Here is a 20,462-nt window from a genome sequence, read left to right as displayed (position 1 = left end):
CCAGCCATAATTATTATTATTGGGGGTGGAAGAATGACAATTAAGTTTGGCCTGCCCTCAGGCCAGCACTGTAATATGCAGACAATTTGCATATTCACTAATTAAAAATAATATGTATTTGCATATTCAATAACCAATTCAGATAGCAAGTTCATTAAAAATACAGAATCATTAAAACCATACAATCTCATGAGACATGGAATCTAATGTTTGCCTCCTCTGTGTGCATTGACAGTGTCCATTGGAAGACGTGTCCAAGATCCATTGGCTGAGCTTGTGAAGATTGATCCTAAACACATAGGCATTGGCACATACCAGGTAAGTGTTTTTTTTCCCCCCCGTTTTTCCTGTTGAGATGCTCCTTGTGGGTAGTAGGTTTTTGTCCCTGGGCAGTATAACATCTGCTGTGAGTTAGACTGAAGCAAAGAGCAGATGAATGTGTGTGTTTGTGTGTGAGGATGTTGGTGTGAAAGTACAGTAGCAATAAACCATGATTGTTCACAGATGCATATTGTTACAGCGCGGTCTATTGTAGCAAGATATGGCATGCGTGTTTTTTGTTTTTTGCTTTCTTCTCATTTCTTAGAGCCAAAGAAATGAGAAATGAAAATGACAGTGTAATTATAAGCAATACACAACCAATAATCACTGAACTAATAAGATTAATGACATTATAACCACAATACTCCCACACAGGGAACTAGAACTGCCTGTTTCAAACACTAAAATACCCCTGTGTTTAAAGCATTTAAGGTGAGTAGCATAGCCGTTTCATCCTAAACAGTATGTCATTTCATTAGTGCTGATAATAAATTGGTTTCACTCGCACTGTTGCAGAGTTTAGGTGTAAAACAAAGTAGAAACTGGTACTGCATAAAGTAATGTCAGTGAAGGACCTAAGAAGACAAGAAGTTAAACAGGTTGAGAGAAGAGAGTCAAGTAGGGAAGTAGATAAACTTGGCTGAGGCCTGTGTCAACAGATGATGCTAAGGCTGACATCAAATTCAATTAATGGATATCAGGCATGACGTATGTTTGGACATTTGCTTTTGCTTGTGTGCTTGCTGCTCCAAGTCCATATGTGTTCAAGTATGTGTGCAGTTAGCTCAATGTTGATTTGTACGTTTTGTGTGTTTGTGTGTTTGTGTGTATGTGTGTGTGTGTGTGTTTGTGTGTGTGGGGGGGGACTGTGTGTGAAAGCACTAATTATGTACAGTGTAAACTGTAGTGTAGAACTGGTTGAGATTTGTGCTTTTTGTCATTGTCAAAATGTTTTTTAACATTAAGCAGAAGATGCTCAGGGCGCATGAAAGTGTAATTTGTTAGTGTTGGCTGACAGAGCGTCAGTTTCAATGTAAACAAGAAATGGGATCAACCAGTTTAAAGGAAGAGTTTCAGTGGAAAACCATGCCAGTTGGGAGGGGGGGGGGTTAAAAAAGGACAGCAGAGGGTGACAAAAGTCAAAGGAAAAGGAGAGTAAAGATTTAAGGGTGAGGGGAGAGAATGAAGATTTAAAAGAGGAAGAAGGAGGTCATATTGTGCAAGTGCTTGCGAGTATGTATGTGTGATGGAGAGTGTAGGGTCACAGGCCCGTGTCTCTCATCACATCCTAACTGGGCTCTCGGGGTTGCCTGGGGTTCTGCACCTCCCGCTCTCAGATCATGTGACTAGGTCAACAAATGATAATATAACCAAGTAAATAAACTCTGGGTGCTGACAGATATGAGATGGGACATCATTTTGACCTGTGTTTGAGCTCACACAAACATACACACACAAGTACACATTATCCTGCACATCACTTTTCAGAATCAAAGAGTTTCAAATGTAGTGTGTGTGTGTGTGTGTGTGTGTGTGTGTGTGTGTGTGTGTGTGTGTGTGTGTGTGTGTGTGTGTGTGTGTGTGTGTGTGTGTGTGTGTGTGTGTGTGTGTGTGTGTGTGTGTGTGTGTGTGTACATTATGTATATGTGAGAATGAGTGTGATAAAAGTGCCCTTATGCATATGTGTATTTTCTAACAAGTTCTTTTGTGTGATTCATGGCATTTTGAGCTTTCTGTTTATTGCCATTAGACCCAAAAAGCATAAGGGCAGATGTAACTCTAGACAGCTGGCACAGCATGTTCTCTCTTTCACTCTCCCTCTGCTGACCTAGTGAGTGACAGCCCAGAGAGAAAGGAGGAAATGAGCTGAGGGCTAAAAAAGTGAAGCCCATTAAAATCAGATTGAACATAACTATCGGTGTGGGAACTGTGTTTTCAGTACAGCACCACTGGCCGATCAGCTTTGCTGAATACTTGGTTTACAAGATACATGTCTTTTTGAATGGAGAGCTGACGTTATTAGTAGTTATCTACAGTACAATACATTTTAAAGGCTGTTGATACTCCACTAGGTTTGGGATAAATTGTGTTTATAGTTAAGAACATTTACATGAACAGAAAGTTCAGGTGTCTTGTGACCTTTCTAATTAGGCACTTAGTGGGTGTGGCCTTTGGATAGCACCTTCATCTGTCAGCCAGCTTTTTGTGTTTTTGTGGTCTGTTGACAGCTGGGTAATCCCCAGGGCTGTGAAACTAACTGCTCCTGGAAAATGCACACAAAGGCACACACTGCTGTGTAACAAAACATTACCTGCCAGCCGGATATTAAAGAAACTGTCACTCTTCCCCTCTCCTCTTCTTAACTGTTCTGCTTCTCTTGCTTGTTCAGCTCTTGTCCCAGTGTCTGCCCTTCTCTGTCTTCCTTTGATGCCATATTGTTTTCTGTCTCCCTAGTAGCACAACAGAACATAGCATCAGTGGCCTCTCAATAATAATAAATAAATTTATTCATAGAGCACTTTCCTAAACAAGTGTTACAAAGTGGTTCACATAAGAAACAGAAAACGCAGGTAGCCCAGCAAATCCAATAGCTATATCTCAAGGGACATTAAGGAGTTGTTTGTGTTTGCTGCTTGTTGTCACACTGTCAGTTTTTTGAACAAGGAAGTTAAAGCCTGGAATGGCTTGTTAGAACCATGCATCACTTGAGACTGATTAAAAACAGACTTTAAATAACCTGATAACAATAAATCAGCCAAAGCACAGCTATTTCGTTTTTGGTTTCGTTATTTTTTTGTCACACATCCCCAAACCAACATATTGGAGATAAAGCAGTTTCTAAAATAGGGCTCTGTGCCTTATTGACACTTGATAGACAAGTCAGTGCAGGTTATAACATGTTGGTAGAGGAAGTGACATTGGGTATTTAGACCTTGGTTGGTTGGTTTCCGCCTTGGGCTTTATTTAGAGTCAGTCAAGTCAATATAAAACTGCATCCTCTGTCATCATCTAAACTAAAATTTGAGGTTGAATTTGAACTAGTGCAAGTGATGTCACTTTCACAACCAGGCTCCTGTGTCTGTTGCACTTTATGTGTTTGCAAGTGTGCATGTGTGCACTTGAGCATGCTATCCTTCACTCTTGAATGGTTGTGCCTAAAGGGGAGGCAGGAGGAGCAGGAACAAGAAATTGAAGGTTGACAGTGATTGATAGTTCCTGCCTTAGCGTTTTGAGGCATGGGAAAAATTGCTCTTACAGACTTAATCAGTGTCAGAAGCTGCCAAAACATTTTCAGTTACTATTTTAATAATTTCCACTAGGTCTGCCACAGCATGTGTCTGTGTGCTTGTGTATTGAGTCAATCTTGTATCTTTTCTTTTTTAAATGGGTTTATAAAGGCTTATGCCAGTTCTGTACTTATTAACAGTTTATTAAACATTCACTGCCTGTTGTCATGTCAGCTTACCTATTCTGGGACTGTACAGTTTACAGTAGGTGAAGATGATGTTTTTGTGTTGGTGGTGAAGTTAATAAGTAAGTAAACATGTAAGGTAAAAAACACAAGTCAGAAACTCATTTATGTACTAAAATTAAAATTATAAACAGAATAGTAAAAAAGGAAACTAAGAACTATTAAAGAGGTAAAGAAGTGTGTTTTTGGATGTATTAGAATCATAATCTGAATTTGTCTGGTATTAGGCAACAGAAGATATATGAATTTGCCCTATTTTGTTTTTATATAGTTGAACATAATTTTTGTTAATGTATTTAGACCAAATTGTCTAAACTGATTCTAAGTTAAAAATCCTCCCCAAGCCAGGTTTTCATTTGGACTTCCTGTGCCTGATGCGTCTTCTCCCTTAATTTTCTCATGCTCTGTTTTGCAGTCCTTCAGGCGATGTGCATGTCTGATTATTTTGCAGGAAGTTGCGAAATGGCCATTGGGCATTCATGACAACATAAAACCATCTCCTTGCTGTCATATCACCTTCAGCAACTGATTTATAACTGATTTTTAACTAGGCATATATCAACACATGCGCACACATACACACAGACTCTTAGTGAAGTCTGTATACTGTACTGTATATACTAAGAGGGAGTTCTCAGAGGCCTTATTAAAGTGAATATGACCCTCAGATAACCTCAGAGTGAAAGTTGTACACCAGCATCGTGGACGTTGTATGTGGAGCTAAGTTTAAAGGGTTTCCTTCTACCAACTTTTACTGGTCCATAACTTGTTTCTGATCGTCTGACATCAATGCAGAATATTTCCAAATGCGACTGTTTGGAGTGTTTGTTTTTCCCTACTAGTCAAATAGGAGCCTTTGCTACACCTGTACCTGTATATTTAATGTAATAAAAAAATAAAACATTATGAGCTTCATAGGTGTTATGGCATGGCCTGTTCGTTGCATTGCAATATAAAGTACAGATATACTTAAATTGTTAAAGTGGATGTAGAGAAAATTACAAATGTTTTCTACTTCTACGTTCAGTAACACAGAACGATTTTCTGTCTGTTTCTCTTGTCCTGTATTTCTCACTCGGCTCTGTCTCTGTCTGATTGACATGTGGTAACTCAGCAGCGTTGAAGTACTAAAGGCGCAGACAGAAGCACTTTGTTCTTGCGTATTAGTTGGCTGAATACAGCTGGTTTCCAGCCAATCCAAGCATGACCTTCACACATAGGGATCCAGTCCATTGGCTCTGGATGATTTTGAGGTTTGGGGGTCTGAGCACTGGGACCATGTAATGGGAGAGTGGAGGTGGATTTAAAAATGATGGTGGCATATCTATGGGGTGAACATATTTAGAGTGGAAAGGTCTGACAAAATAGTTTACTAGATCAAGATTAGTGATACTTCATAATATCTGTCTTTAAATCAGTACCAAGTTTTTACTGGTACTGTGTCATTGTGACCCTTTTCTTGTGAAAACATTTGTTCCTAATCTGTCTCAGTCTGTCTCCGTATGCCTGTCCCCACACATCCCTGCAGTCCTAAGTGAGATGCTTAACAGAAGTTGGATTAAAAATGTGTTAAAAAGGGCCCTAGGACAAAGGTAAGGTAAGTAAAGATGTCAGAGAGAGCTGAATGATGAATGCTACAGAGTTACTGAAACAGTAAATCAGGATGACACAAACATAATAACAATACAATAACATTTTCCTGATGTACATTTACCACTTTACCTTGTTGAGCTTATTAAACATGAACAAAAAAAGGATACATGTTTTGAGACGTGGCTTGAAAGATCCAGGACTTTACGCTTCATTGGTGCAGTTGGTGCCACTGTGCACTGATTAGAGCACTGTGAGGGTCTCTGCTGTCTGGATGTCAGGACAGATGCACACATATTTTGAATTGTGTGCATGTATGTTTAATAAAGCAGAACTTTACTCTGCAACTCCACTCTAACTCTACATACTAAAAACACTGTTCCAGAGACACACTTTTCTAAATCCATCCTGCTTTGCTTTGTTGTCCTGGTTGTCTTCTTAATTTAATTCCTGTGGCCTCTGTGCTTCTGTTTTCTATATTTTTGCATTGATGACAATTCATTATGATACAGTGCGGGGGAGTTGGATAAGCATTACTGAATCTTTGACGCCAAATAACTAATCACAACATAGCATCACAGTGATCTGGGCTTTGTACAGAGAGGAAAATAAAAGTAATAATTTATTTAGCTGCAGGCATATTTTACAATATATACAGTATCAGTTTGATACTTTTATGATGCATACTGGAGATTTGCAGTGTTACATTTGATAAATGGACAATGCAGAAACTTGGGTTATGGTCCAGCTCAGCCACAACATGTACAGTTTTTTTTTTTTTTCATAATAAATGATTTCAGTGTTTTAAATTAAGTCTCAATTTAATATTGAATTACTATAATGTTTGTTTTTTTTCAAAATGAATGGTTGTACAGTAAGCCAAAGAAGGAAATCATGAATTTCATGTCTTTTAGCAAATCATTATAGGATCATTAGCAAGCAAGCAATGCTTTATTTATACTGTTGAGCATGGAACGTACAGTGTCGTTTACACAAAACCAATAACTTTATGTACATACAGACATAAACAGATATTCTGCTAACAGTTAAGTATGTACAATATATGCACAGGGTAGCAGAGGGATAAGAATTTTCTAACCACATCATTGGTAAACCTCAACTTTTGTTCTGTTCAACATTAAAAACAATAGTCTTTTAGAGTAAAACATTGTGCTGTGAATTGTGCTTTGTTCTAAAAAATGTGTCATTCACAATGTGACTCCATTACTTTTCTCTTTAACTGGACTAAAATTAATCCTTTAAGTTACAATAACTGAGCACAGTTATTCATTATTATGCATGATGCACTTATGTGTTAGAGGTTACCAAACGTCATATCCTTGTGTGCTGCTCCCATCTCTATAAGGTTTCAATAAGAATGTGAGAACACATTGACTAGAGTTTTCCTGCAGGTTAAAACTCACACTGCTCCGCACACCTCCACCTTTCTCGTGTGAAAAGGTTCTGCTCCGGTGTGACATTACAGGTGATTTCCTCTTTCATCTGTCTCATATCTCTCTATTCTCCGGAAGTCATAAATCTTTCAGTCATAGTCGTATGGGAACTTCTTATTGTTTAGCAAAGTTATTTTTATTGTCTTTAAAATGCCTCTGGCTGTAGACTGCCAGTGTTCTCACTAAAAATCAAACTGCAGGTCAAATAAAGTGTCACAAGGGTTGCTGTGCTGTCATTCTTCTGTCTTTATCTGTCTCCCCATCTCTATTGAATCACACTATGTAAAGTAGATTATATTAAAGTAATTAATGAAAATTGCTTACAGAAAACATTTGCAAAAAGGGTAACGAAAAATTAAGCTCTTAAAAATTATTAGAAAAATAAAAAAAACTGAAAAAATAAGTGCTGAAGTTAAGTAATTTATTGGCGCAGCAGTTGTTCAGTTGGTAGTTGGTCTGCAAACACCAGGGTCAGTGGTTTGATTTCTGGTATCTCCTGGCTACATGTCAAGCGGTCCATGGACAAAACAATGAAAACCTGTAGTAGCGCCAAAATGAACTGTCTGGCACTTTTCCAAAAACAATTTCCCCAAGGGATCAACAAAGCATGTCATAATTATTATTTATTATTTAATTAAAAGTGTGTGTAGCATGAGTAACAGACAGGAAAATAAGGTAGTTGTTGGTGATCACTGAAATTAGTTTTTCTATTTTTTACTGACTCAGAGCTGTTGCCATCAGACATGTGGTACTGTACCTCTAGATACCACTTGTTTGTAGGTCATTTATATTGATAGATTCTAGTTTATATTGATAGTAATTCTTACTAACACTGACAATGTCAGAGTGTGAAAGCATTTCTTAACATTTAAAGTTCAGAAAAAAAGAAAAACTTGGTAATAATCCTACTTAATCATTTATATGAAATGATTTATTTGTTGACCTCTTAGTATCCACTCTTGGCAACATGACTATGAGAAAAATGTATTGCATATTGCATACGTGCTTAGTCCATACTTGTGGTTGTTATTGATGGCTATAAATCAGCATAAGTTGTTTGCTTTGGCACTTATATATAAGAACAAGGTGAAATCCTAAACTGCACAGTATTAATTTAAATCTGTCTCTCTGTCTGCTTCCTTTTGTGATAACTAATATGGGCCTTCTCTTGTATATTAGCATACTCGAAAATAAAAGATTGCTTTTAAATATGTAGGTCAGTACAGACCAAGTCTAATGACATAGGTGAAAACTTGGTTTAAACTACAGAATGTCTCATAAATGGCCGAGTGAAATATGAAATACAAGTCCGACATGTTCTCTCACCCATACATAACTTGGTCTTTCTCAGTCTGCCTTGCTGTCCTCATCTGTCCTGCTGTGTTGTTATTGCTGACAGAAGGGTGCATTTGCAAGTTGGCATTGTAGTTATATGTTTACAAGCCAGTGTTTGTTCAGAGCTTGATCAAGTTACACGACAACCCATGCTAGTCTCAGTCACATTCTCTCTCACACTCACACACACACACAGTCTAGCAGTAGTCCAGTTTAGAGTGTCAGCTAATCTTTGAGCAGTTGCCGAGGCATCAGTCTCCAGCTGAACTTCTTGATTTTTGGCCCTGTCCTGCAGCCCCAGGACTTTTTTGTCTTTGGGGAATACAGCTAGCCCCTGTAGATTTTCTAAAATCTTTTATTGTTTTGATCTGTTTAATTTTTGATGAATGGATTTTTTTGTATGTGTTTGCAAAAATTGTTTTTGGCATGTTGCTTTGTTTTTTGATGTTACATCATAAGCCTGTCCTCTCCTCTCTCTGGTCCTTATTAGGAAAAAGATTCAAGTCGTTTTAGAAAATATGTTCTGATTAATGGTTGATTGGCTGATAGTCGAGAAGTGCGAAGAGTTCATTTGGGGGCTCTTTATTGACAGCAAGCTACACTAACTAGCACACTCTGTAAGCAGAGAGAGGGAGATATTGGTAACGAGCCAAACTAAACAGTCTCTGTCTCTTTTCCTATCTGGGCTGTCTGTCTGTCAATAAGCCATCTCTCGCTCTGGTAGTAGTATATAGCAAAAAGGCAACGTGATAGTGAATAAATATGTAGCACAGGGATTATGTAAACAGAACATGATCATGACAAGTCCTTTTAACAGTGTGCTGTAAAATATATTAGGTGGACGTTTTTGAAAATATAACAAAAGATTATAGCCTTGCTAAGGGAGTGATATTAACTTAAGAATAAAACTGGATTCTGTATTACTTTTTGATTCACTGATTCACAAAAGATTCCAAAGATCATAATTGTTTTCAAATTGGTATTTTGTATATATCTTGTGTGTTTTTTAACTGGGGATAAGTTTTGCCATGTGCAAGCAGCAATATGATGTTAATCTCTCTGCTTATCCAGTATATGTGTGTGTGGTTTGATTCATGTAATTGTGTTTTTTCTTTTAGCACGATGTGTCCGTTGGAGCTCTGAAGGCAGCACTGGACAGCGTGGTACAGGAGTGTGTGAGCTTTGTAGGGGTGGACATCAACATCTGCTCTGAGACGCTGATGAGGTAAACGACACTTTAAAATACGTAGTGTATGTCCATGTCCTCACAATCAAGTGCATTTGTGCACTCCCTTCTGCCACACACATGCAAATAGTAGGGCTCAGACCACTCACATACCTTCCTTTAGCAGTCACAACATGGCAAAGGTTCATTCACACTCCTATACAGGCGCTAGTTGCTGTGCACACGCACACACGCAGATGGTCTGCCAGCTTTCTGTTTAAACTAATGCTTCACACCCTGGCCTCAGTTGTTGGACTGACTGGAATCAACAGAGGGAATTAAGCAAGGTACATACAAGTAAACATAGAGTCAATATGGCCACAAATAGTGTGGTAAAATACAGTACACACATAAAAGTATTTACAGTACATGTACTTAGAAGTACTGGTAGTGCACAAATTATATAAGTACACATTTATGGTATAGACACAAATGGTAAGAAATAAGTTGGCATTAGCAGAGTAGCCGTCAGGTCATCTGTTTACCCGTCTGCTCTGAATGTGAGCTTTTTCCATTCCTGCCAGAAGTTATGTGTTATGCTACACAAACATGCATGCATTAAACACACACAGACGTGTTGATGACTGAGGTATTATGTTGAGTGTTGACATAGCAGTGTGTTTTAGCATGAGTGAGTCACTGTGGACATTAACAGGGCAGACTTAATTGGGTTTCAAATCACCTGTCTTTATTGCTCGTCCAAAACTGGACAAATATACTCTCTAAATATTAGCTTGTGTGTCTCTTGTGAATGTTACCACTGAGCGCTTGTTGAAATACCAGCTCATGGTCTGCACAATCTGTTCTGTTTGTTTATTATAGATATCTGGTTTTGGCAGTATATAAATGTATTGCTACAAATTTGTATGTTATTAGTGATACTATAGATATCTCATCTTAAAAACTGTATTAAATTATTATTATAATGATTTTATTATTTACTCTAGATATGGTTTTTTGTTTATTCTTTGTTCTCTGTTTTTTTTGTTTTCCTCTCTCAGGCATGTAGCAGGCCTGAATGTGGGCAGGGCACGAAATATTGCAGAGTGGAGAGAGCATAATGGTCCCTTCTTCAACAGAGAACAACTCAAACTGGTCAAAGGCTTGGGGCCCAAGACATACCAGCAGTGTGCTGGCTTCATTAGAATCAACCCACAAACGCTAAAAAGGTACATATGAATACTGTGTGTACAGATAGGTAGGCGCACAGATCCACACATAGTTTACTCAGATTTATGTTTCTGGTTGCTTTCTCACCAATCTTCCCCAAAATGGGCAGTTTAAAGACACAAAGTTGTGTTTTATATTAAGGCTGGATAACGCTTTCACTTTCACTTTGTCATACATTTAAAAGTTTTTTTTTTTTTCTTGTGGAAACAGTGCTGCATCCTCACCTTACCCTGTCCCATCGGTGCCAGAGAAATCAGCGGTGAAGAAGGGCAAAGGAAAGACTTGTGTTAACATACCAGCCTCATTTAACCCGCTGGACCAGACATGTATACACCCTGAGTCCTATCACGTAGCGCAGAGGTACAGTACACACAAGCACATAAACAGCAGCTTAGCTCACTTCCCAAAGCATGTTCTGGCTGAGATGATGATTTTGACACCGTCTCATATGGGGCTTGTTATAATAATGAAAGACTGTTTTGACCTATACAGATATGGGATACCATAGAAGAGACACTTGTTTTGTGTATGTGCGTGTGTGTCTGTGTGTGTGTATGACCATGTGTGAGAAATGATTGTTAGCACTGCTGATGCTCATATTAAATGCACATTGAACATCTGCCCAAGACTTCTCTGTGTGTCTCTCTCTGTCTGTATGAGAGAGAGAGAGAGAGGGCCACAGCTGTAGTCACTCAACTGTGTTTAGTCTACATAAGTTCTGACACTAGTGGCTCTAAGCATCGCCCCCCTCATGTTGATGTGCCTTTAATGGCCTTAGCGCATGTGTGTGGGTGGATATGTCTATGCACATATGTGTGAAGATAGATTGATGCCATTTCCTTGTCTTTCCTTCTTACTATCTCTGTGTATTGTACACTTGTTCATGAAAGAGCTGTTGGGGTCAGAGGTTAAAATAAGAGAAGGTGAAGTTATTTTGTTCAGTTTTTTCTCTATCTCGCATATAAGAACTGTACATATACAAACTGTGTTTCTTTATTTGTTGATTTCTATGCTGACGGCTCTCTTTCTTATCCTTCTATCTTAGTCCATTCTCTGTGGTGTTTGTTATCACAGCTCAGTAATGGGGGTCCTCTTAAACGTCAGTCATCATTACTCACACCTCACTTTGTATATGTGTGCGTGCGCATGTTTCTATACGTGTTTCACTTGTTTCAATTGTCTTGTTCCATTAGTCAGGGAAGAAGTTTAACTGATGACCTTAGCTCTTTGGATTTATAAATCCAAATCAAATCAAAAATACCTAAAAAAAAAAAAAAAAAAAAAAAAGAGAAGAATTATTTTAAAAGTAATTATAAAAAGAAAATGACTGGATGTTATTTTGTAAGGTATTTATGCTGTTTTATTTTGCAGCCCACAACACAATATAGCTCCTTTATTTGCACATTTGATGTCCTCCTTTCAGCTCTACAACATCCCTCTTTAACCATACCTTCCTTTAGCAGTCACAACATGGCAAAGAAATGTTATAACAATGGACGTCACGTCAAGTCATTATTCCTACGTAAGGTTGATGCAGTCACCTTACACTTAACTTTAAATTTGGCGTATGGCATGTCTCTGCAAAATAGATCATAGATCGTTTGACTGTCTTCTCATATAAACCCTCATATTATAGCTATAATTAAGATGAAAATTCATGGATAGCAAGTACAACTTAGAATAAAAAAGGGTGCATTGCAATTAACAATGTGTGGATTTCCCTCCTTACTATGGTTTTGGTGTCTAAAAAAGATTCACCAATAAAAAACTGACATGCATTTAACCCTTTGCTCAATAAAAAGTGTCAAGAATTGCATAGCACTGGGCATCACTGAGATGCCTCACTGCTTTCCTCACATGTTCGCCCACAACTGATGAGAACAGGAGGTATGAAAGGAGGATTGTTGAGGAATGCTCTGTGTCTTTATGGTGTATAAGGCAGATCATGTTCATCACATTAGAGAAACTGGATACTCCATTACTGCTCACAGCCCACACATCATCCCCTTTTTGTAACAATATACAATACACACACACATGCAAGCAGTAACACAAAGGCACAGACATATTTTCTGCCTTAGTTTCACAATCTAATTCAATCTAATAAAGCAGCTTTGCCATGAAGGTTATAATTTCTTAGGTGCGCTGGAGTGCGTTATATTAAGGTGTTGGTGTTGAGGTGTTTCTAATGTTTTGGGCAATCTATTTACATAAGTGAGAGATTAGGAACACCTCTTAACATAATATAACATAATAACACTACAGTACAACCTTACCACTCACTATAAGTTTAGTAGTAAACATGTAGTAGAATTTCTGACAATCACCTTTCTGACAATTTAGAAAAAAAAGAGAAATTATAACTTTGTAAAGGTATAAATGCTGCAATTATTCATATGCAAGATCCACTCTATTAAAACATTTTATGTCAAAAATATCAGTCAAGCATGTGGTTGTTAGGCAGTTGAATCTGTTCCATGAAATACACTGTGTAAGATTACTCTGGTATGAGACAAGAAGTCCAAACTTGGCGGAATATTTCTCTGATATGTAACAGTTGGGGCCCCCAGTATTTCAATAATACAAGACAGAGTGGATTCATGCTGTGGGCCTGGATAAAATCTATATCCTAGCCCACCCAACCCCTCATTCCCACATACACACACACTGCATATTCACACTCGGTGTTGGTAGTAATTATAGAAGTAAGAACCCAACAGTGGTGGAGGCCTCTGGACTTCGGGTACCCCTTAAATACTAACATACACCACTGTAAAATGAGATGGGCAACACACACACAGACACACCGACACACCTGAACCCATCACCCATGATCCTCTCCTCTGCTCTCCTCTCCTCTGCTCTGTTTGGCATCTCTTTGCTTGTACCTTAGTATGATAAAAATATTCCCTCCTATGCTGCCTTTCATACTCTGATAGCACTTAAGATAAACACCACACTAAATGCATTTCAGTTGATTCTTGAAAAAGATGTTTTCAATCTCCTCTATTAAAGGATGTTTTAGATTTGTTTCTTGGCATACTTTAAATTTTTGACAAAGTAAAGAAAGACAGAATTGGTTTTGTGTAAGAGAGAGAAAGAGTGATGTCCTGCAACAAAGGTCCCTGGCTTCATCCATACCAGGGGACTATGTGAAATATATTTTAGACCACTAGGCCACCAAGACCACAAGTATCTGTTTTCCTATAAAAAGATATATGGCTGGAAATTTAAGAAGCCTAGGGAGACACAGGAGAGATGATTCTGGTGTTCGACAGGCATCCATTTTGGTCCAAAGGTGTCGTTTCCTCACCAGTAGCCATTTCTGGCCTACTATTTTGCACTGATTTGACTTGCTGATGTTGAGTGATTGATTCCGCTTGTCTCCCTCTTTTGGATGGTTGACGTTGAAGTTGCTGGCAGGGACCTCACCACTTACAGCTGTCTCATGCATAGTTTGTACACAAGCCGTGTCCTGTTACATCCGCACTGTCCCTGCTACTGCCAAATGAGCATTTCAGAACAAAATTCCGTATGAATCAACTTGTGCGTGTGTGTGTGTATGTGTATGTGTGTACATATGTTCTTGTGTGTTATTTCCACCTGTTCTGTCCATCATGGCAGGACAGCTGCAGAGTCTGTTTGGCGTCAGGCTGCCATAGAGCGACATCCATCATGGACACTACCCAGCTGGTCCACACATGCACCCATGCACACAGACAAATGCATTCACATCTATCACCAGCTGTGGGAAGTGCTTACTGTAAATAATATAGTATGCACAATACACACTTGCAGAAGAGCAATCCCACATTTTTCCACAACCTCTGTCTGCTTTGTCTCTCAGGCCAATTTGTTACTATGTCTGTTTAGGTTGTACACTAGCTAACTAATTTGTAATTAATTCTTAGGCTTAGTAATTTTTGAATTGCTTAGCCTTGATGATGTTTTAGATGTGGGACATCCTGCTAGAGTAAATGATAAAATATTTTACCAGACAGATGAACAGTCCAAACTTACCATAGCAAAGTGGAGGAGACAAGGTGTAAGGGCGTTTACTGCTCACTGTGGACGGATTTACTAGGGGGTAAAGTAAATGTGATTTTCAGAACAAAAAACCCAGTTTGTTTGTAAATACCCTCAGACCTCTCATGCCCTCCCTTCTTTTCCCCAGCTTTCTTTACATTCACCTGAAGCTTAGCGTTTCATTTCCTCCTCCTCATCGTTTATGTTCTCATTTTTTAACAGTTCTACTTTTTTTATTTTCATAATTCTTCCCAGCCATCATGTTTCCCTTACTTTACATCCCTCCTTTTCATCCTTTTCTTCTCTCTTGCTGCTTCCCTCATACTGTAGACCCAGGTCCCTCCTTTACTTTGTAGTGCATGATTTCCTTTAGCCTAACTTGGACCTTTTTACTATTGGAAAATTTAGAAATCTTTTTTTTTTTTTTTTTTTTTTTTTGCTGTCTGTGTTTTGTAGTTTTAGAACTTTCATTTTTGTGTCAAGCTTTATATTTTATATATTTTTACTTGTTCCCCATCCAGATTTCTGTCCTTTGTTGGTGGGAGTGCAGACCAAATTGGAACCGCAGGCCTGCAACAGTGTGTGGAGAGCAAAGTTAAAACCAGCAGTGTCGAAGAACTGGCCAGGACAATGGACACCACGCTGGAGACCCTCAAGCTCATCATAGATGGCCTCACACAGCCCCCTGGGTTTGACATAAGACAAAGTAAGACTCGAGCCACTCAGTCAAATATGCATTTACTGATTTTTAATATAATTTGAGCCAATAGTCAAAACCAGCCTTTGATCAGGCAACACAAAGAACATAAAGGAAAACAATATTTGCAAAAATGGCCAAGTTGAAACAATACAAAACATTCATCATTCTAATTGTTAATATTTCAGTTAAACGTGTGTGTTCATTGCACACCTTTTAGGGTTTTATAAGAAATCCAAGTTTAGCATAATTGACCCTTTTTTTTACATCAGTTGTTCCTACATATATCTATAAAATCTTGTTACCGAGTGTCAAACTATCAGTGTTTTTAATCATATAAAATTTCATAGACTACTCGTGTGCAACGTAGCAAACGTAGTAACTTGTCTTAGTCTCTCATCTTTCCTTCATAATGTCCCTTTATAGGTCCCTGCTGACTGAGTTGAACTTGTATTTGTCCAGTTCTTTTACTGGCTTGCTAGTTACAACACACACAGACTTTTCCTGTGCCTTTATTATAATAGGCATATCTTGGCAGTGTAATTTGATAGGATCTGACAGTGCTGTGGTTTCCTCCCTGTAGCCCAACAACACAAGCAGTATGTTTCTGACAGGGTGTGATGGTTCCAGCAGACTGTGTTGTTGGACAGAATATCTTTACAGACACACACACACACAAACACATACACAAATGCAATTACACAAAGACCCCTGTTTTTCTCTTCTTTCTCATAGTCTTGAGTTCAAACACACATAACCTTAGCAATAAAATTATACACAGTCACAAACATTTGAAGTTTCAGCAGTTTTGCTGTAGCCCAATTTTTTTAAGACATGGAAAAACTCCTTTTGTGCATTTTGTCCTCAAATACTGTAAAGCAGGGATAAAGAGTTACCAAATAAGTGAAAAAGAAACTATGGTTTAGAAACTAGTTGTACAGTTGATGCCAGATTTGCGTACTTGGCAGTTTAACACAAAATCACATGCACCTTTTTAGCAACCTCTTCTTTTTCGTTAAGTTACATATAGAGATAAAAAAGTCGAGCCTGGATACCCAGTCAGTGCTGCTAACTCCTTGAGGTTCATTCTCAGGTTGTCCCTATTCGGTTGCAGCACACTTTGCTTGGCCTTTTAGTCAGTGTTCAGCTGAGTAAACAGATGGGCTGAAGCTACCGCCTGAAATCAGGCCTGTGTGGAGGATAATTGGACAGGACTATTTCCTGAGGTATAAGCTTCCCATGTTTGTGTTAATGATACAGAAAGGAAAGTATCTCTCATGAATGGGCCAAGTGGAAAGAGAGGTAGATTAAAATGGTGAGAAATGTGTTTAGTATGTAGATGTAAGTATTTGGTTACTGCTGGAAATGTAATATGTTTGTCATTTCTGCCCCACCCCCACGCTTTCCTGCATCTCCCTTTCTTATCCTTCCTCCCGACCATGTGCTGCCACCTATACCTGATTTTGTCATAGATATTTTTTTCTCTCAATTACATCTAGCCACATCTTTTTGATATTCTCTCTTTTGATCTCTCCCTTTGCCATCCTCAGATTTTGGACAGGCAGACTTTAAGCGGGGAATTGTGTCAATGCGTGATCTGCAGGTGGGTGCAGTGCTGACGGGCCGGGTGGACAACACAACTCTGTTCGGGGCTTTTGTAGATATCGGTGTGGGCCGCTCGGGCCTCATACACAAGAGTAACATCACCCTGGACAAACTGCCTGTCAGCCAGCGGCGCCGCAGCCTGGCTCTGGGACCTGGGGAACGGGTGGAGGTTCGGGTACTGAATGTGGACCCTCAGAGGGGACGCATTGCCCTGGACCTGATCAGGGTATTACAATAGTCACTTAAGTTCCATAAATAATATTATAGAATTGAATTAGATTTGTGACATAAGATTACTCACAAAGACACTTAATGTGTGAATTGACATGGTTCTTATAATCGGATAAGTAGAGCTGAAGCCACCTGTAAGTGTATTTACAGGAGTGATCCTTTGTAACTCAACCCATTAAGCTGATGTACACATTATTTGTGAGGGCCTGCAAATATTATTTATATTTGCTTCATTCAGCAAAAATGGTTCAGACAGTAAATAAATCGGCACCTCACACTTTAGAACAGAAGTTAGTTACTTCAATTAAATTATGTTTCAGCTCGTTAATGGTTGTTTTGTACAGCTCTGTACAGGTTGTTGTATCATTCATAGCACATTTGTTTATGCTTTGTCAAAGGATTCTACATGTAAATCAAGCTAGATCAAAACAAGGTTATGACATTAAAATACTTCTTGTGGATGCTGTGCTCTTGATGTACATTTTCTCAAAATGAAGAACTCAACAAACGAATTCATTTAGCGGCGACGTCTGGAGCGGAGCGTCATGTAAGTGGCACAAATGGAGGATGGATGTCATGAAGCAGGGAGATGGGAAAGATAGAACTGTGTATGTGTGAAGTGTGAAAAGAAGACACAGCTAAATAAGTTTTTCTGACAGACAACAGAAAATATAAAACAAACAAAAAAAAAAGAATGAGAGTGAGCTGGAGGGAGGGGATGGGTGGAGACAGGCATAGGAGGAGGAGGGGGGAGTGTTTAGACTGCAGTAAAGCCTGAAGGCTTTTTAGGCATGGTCCCAGACACAATTATCCCAGGACACACACAAACACACACTAATCAGCTGCTTCAAAATTAATCCCAGACTCCCTATCCACATTATCTAATTTGTTTGTTTTTATGAAACTGGAATAAATAAATAAATAAATAAAAAAATGCATAAAATATGTTTCTGAGAAAGCCTGAGGTCCCCTGTGCTAAACCTTACACTGAATGCACAATAGCTAATCACTGTTACCTAAATCACTGCTGCTTTGCTATCTTCCCTTGGGGGAACAAATGGAATATATTCTAGAGACTGAAATACAAAGATATGCTCGATCAATATTAATCCACAGTGGCAGTTTGCTTAGTGACGATCTGACAAAACTAAACATACTAGATTCACATGTTGTCTTATTTTGCGCATTCAGTTTTCAAAAGGAATTCCATTTTCTAATCAAGGTGCCTTTTTTTTTTTTATTTCATGGTAACAGCATTTGTCACTTTTCTGTCTTTTATTTTCTGTCTTTTGATGTTTCCAGTGTTTTTGCCTTGGGGAACAGATGTATTTTTGTAGTAGACACAGCTTCCCTCAGCATCATTCCTGCTTTTCCCGTCTTTAATTTTCCTCCCTCTTCTAAACGTGAGCACACAGATGGGACAGGCAATCTGGCAGCCAGCTCCTGCTGCCCCTTGGAGTTTTTGTCAAACACTGACCAGTAATGAGCATGTGATAAGAAGCAGAGTGACTCCAGGAGTAGTTGTGTAGTTCTTTTATCCTGTGCTGCACTTAGCTGTTGTGTTAGGGAGGAGCTCAGGTGTGTTGAGGGTTTGAAAGAAATTTGATGGTAAGCAAGCTATTAAATGAAAGTCACACTTTGACTTGTGAAGAATCTTGACTGCTTGTTTCACAGGTCCTAGGTTATTAAAAGCCGCGTTAACACAGAAAAATATCCTAAGTGGTCACGCAGGGCTTTCTTTCTTTATCTTTTGTTCCTGATCCAGCTATAGAGACACACATGGATAGAAAATCATCATAGCTTTTTCACACAGTAGCAGAGAGAATTGTTCTCGCAGCTAGTAAATGTATCCTGCTAAGCTGACACTGAGTAGAGAATATAGCTTTCTCTGTTCTGTTCTGATTTGGTGGACCACCTTTCAAAACACGAGTGTAAGCGTCTAAAGCACTGACAAAAATCCCTAAAGGCTTCATCACTTATTACTGCCAACATTGTAATAGGTACTGGGTTGGCAAACTGTTATGTTTATACTACCCACTTTCAAAAGTAAAAACTATACGACAGTAACATTTTAAAAGGTTTTGTGTCAGCAAATTTCAAGGCAAATGATCAGATTATAAAGTGTCATGATAACCCATACCAAGTCTTTGACATTTAAAAACTGCTTGGAAGACACACTCACACGCTGTGTTTTTACAAGACCTCATCTGTACTGGTAATTGGCAAAATGGAAAATCGATCACATTTATGTCCCATCTGAAAGTAAAGTAGAGGATTATTACACCTCTAGTCAGAGTCTCCATTGCTCCAGCACCTGTTTTGTGAACCCTTTCTTCTCTACTTTCCTTTGTGTTGTTCCATGGTTATGATTGCCACAGTGTGATTGCAATGGTTAGTGCAAGTTTCTCCTTCCAACAAAACATAATTTCAGGTTAGTGGTGTGACCACTGACATCAATACCGACTCCTTTTGGCAGTAGATTTAAGTTTTGTGAGGAAAAAACACTCTGTGGTTTTCATGCATTTGAGGTGATAGTATTACCAAAGATTTTACTTGTTGTAAAATTGTTGACTCACAACATCTGGTGACAGACTCAACTCAGGAATACACTTATGTGAAACTTACTGTTTAGTAAACTCCCTGTAGCTCACAGTATTTGTAGCAATGCAGAGATATTTTCTTTTGAATCAACTTGAATTCAGCTGCTCAGAACCTCAGTCTGTAGACATCTTATGCTAACTACGTGTGTGGTTTCTAAGCACTGCATATGGATACTTTCACTATTTTAGTTAGGCAGAAAAATACAGCCATTTAATTATTAAAATAACATATGATCAAATAAATAATGTAATGTGAAAATGTAGAAAATAATAATAATCATAATAATAATAATGCTGAATAACTGTTTATTCCCTAGTTTGTTTGTTTACTTCTGAAAGAAAATAAAAAGAAATACCTTTGGCCCATTACAACCCAACGCTACATGTGTGAGCACAAAATACACAAACATCATCTGTCACTTTCAAAACAACAAATCTCTCATATTCCTGTACTGAAAAACTCCAGACAGTATGCACCAAAGGGGGAGAGTTTGGCATTACGGTTGAGAAACAGGAGAAAAGTATGGGCATGAGGGTAGAGGAGAGATGGATGGAGGCAGGAGAGAAAGGGATGGAATGAGACAGGAAATGAAAGGCTGTCTCCGGTTTCACTCCCTGTGACCTCATCAGTGTGATCATGGGTTTTATGAGCTTTCCCTCTCGACGCCCACACACCACCTCACACGTGCCAGGACACACACACACTTCGGGCCATATATTTCATCCACTGGCTCAC

At 38.6% G+C, this 20,462-nt stretch overlaps 1 protein-coding gene across 1 annotated transcript in view; it reads left to right on the top strand.

Annotated features, from left to right (window-relative positions):
* Nucleotides 1-17,760, top strand: part of srbd1 (S1 RNA binding domain 1) — a 42,955-nt gene extending 25,195 nt beyond the window's left edge. Inside the window, exons 16-21 of the mRNA XM_026353607.1 lie at nucleotides 236-318; nucleotides 9,291-9,397; nucleotides 10,399-10,566; nucleotides 10,778-10,927; nucleotides 15,115-15,299; nucleotides 16,841-17,760. Coding sequence (XP_026209392.1) covers nucleotides 236-318; nucleotides 9,291-9,397; nucleotides 10,399-10,566; nucleotides 10,778-10,927; nucleotides 15,115-15,299; nucleotides 16,841-17,133 — 986 coding nt within the window. The 3' untranslated portion in view covers nucleotides 17,134-17,760. The remainder of the gene's footprint in view (nucleotides 1-235; nucleotides 319-9,290; nucleotides 9,398-10,398; nucleotides 10,567-10,777; nucleotides 10,928-15,114; nucleotides 15,300-16,840) is intronic.
* The last annotated feature ends 2,702 nt before the right edge of the window (nucleotides 17,761-20,462 follow it).

This window comes from Anabas testudineus, chromosome 15 (assembly GCF_900324465.2).
Source record: "Anabas testudineus chromosome 15, fAnaTes1.2, whole genome shotgun sequence".
NCBI classification, from domain to species: domain Eukaryota; kingdom Metazoa; phylum Chordata; class Actinopteri; order Anabantiformes; family Anabantidae; genus Anabas; species Anabas testudineus.
The sequence above is the reverse complement of the archived record's forward strand: the minus strand, read 5'-3'. Positions and strand labels throughout refer to the sequence as shown.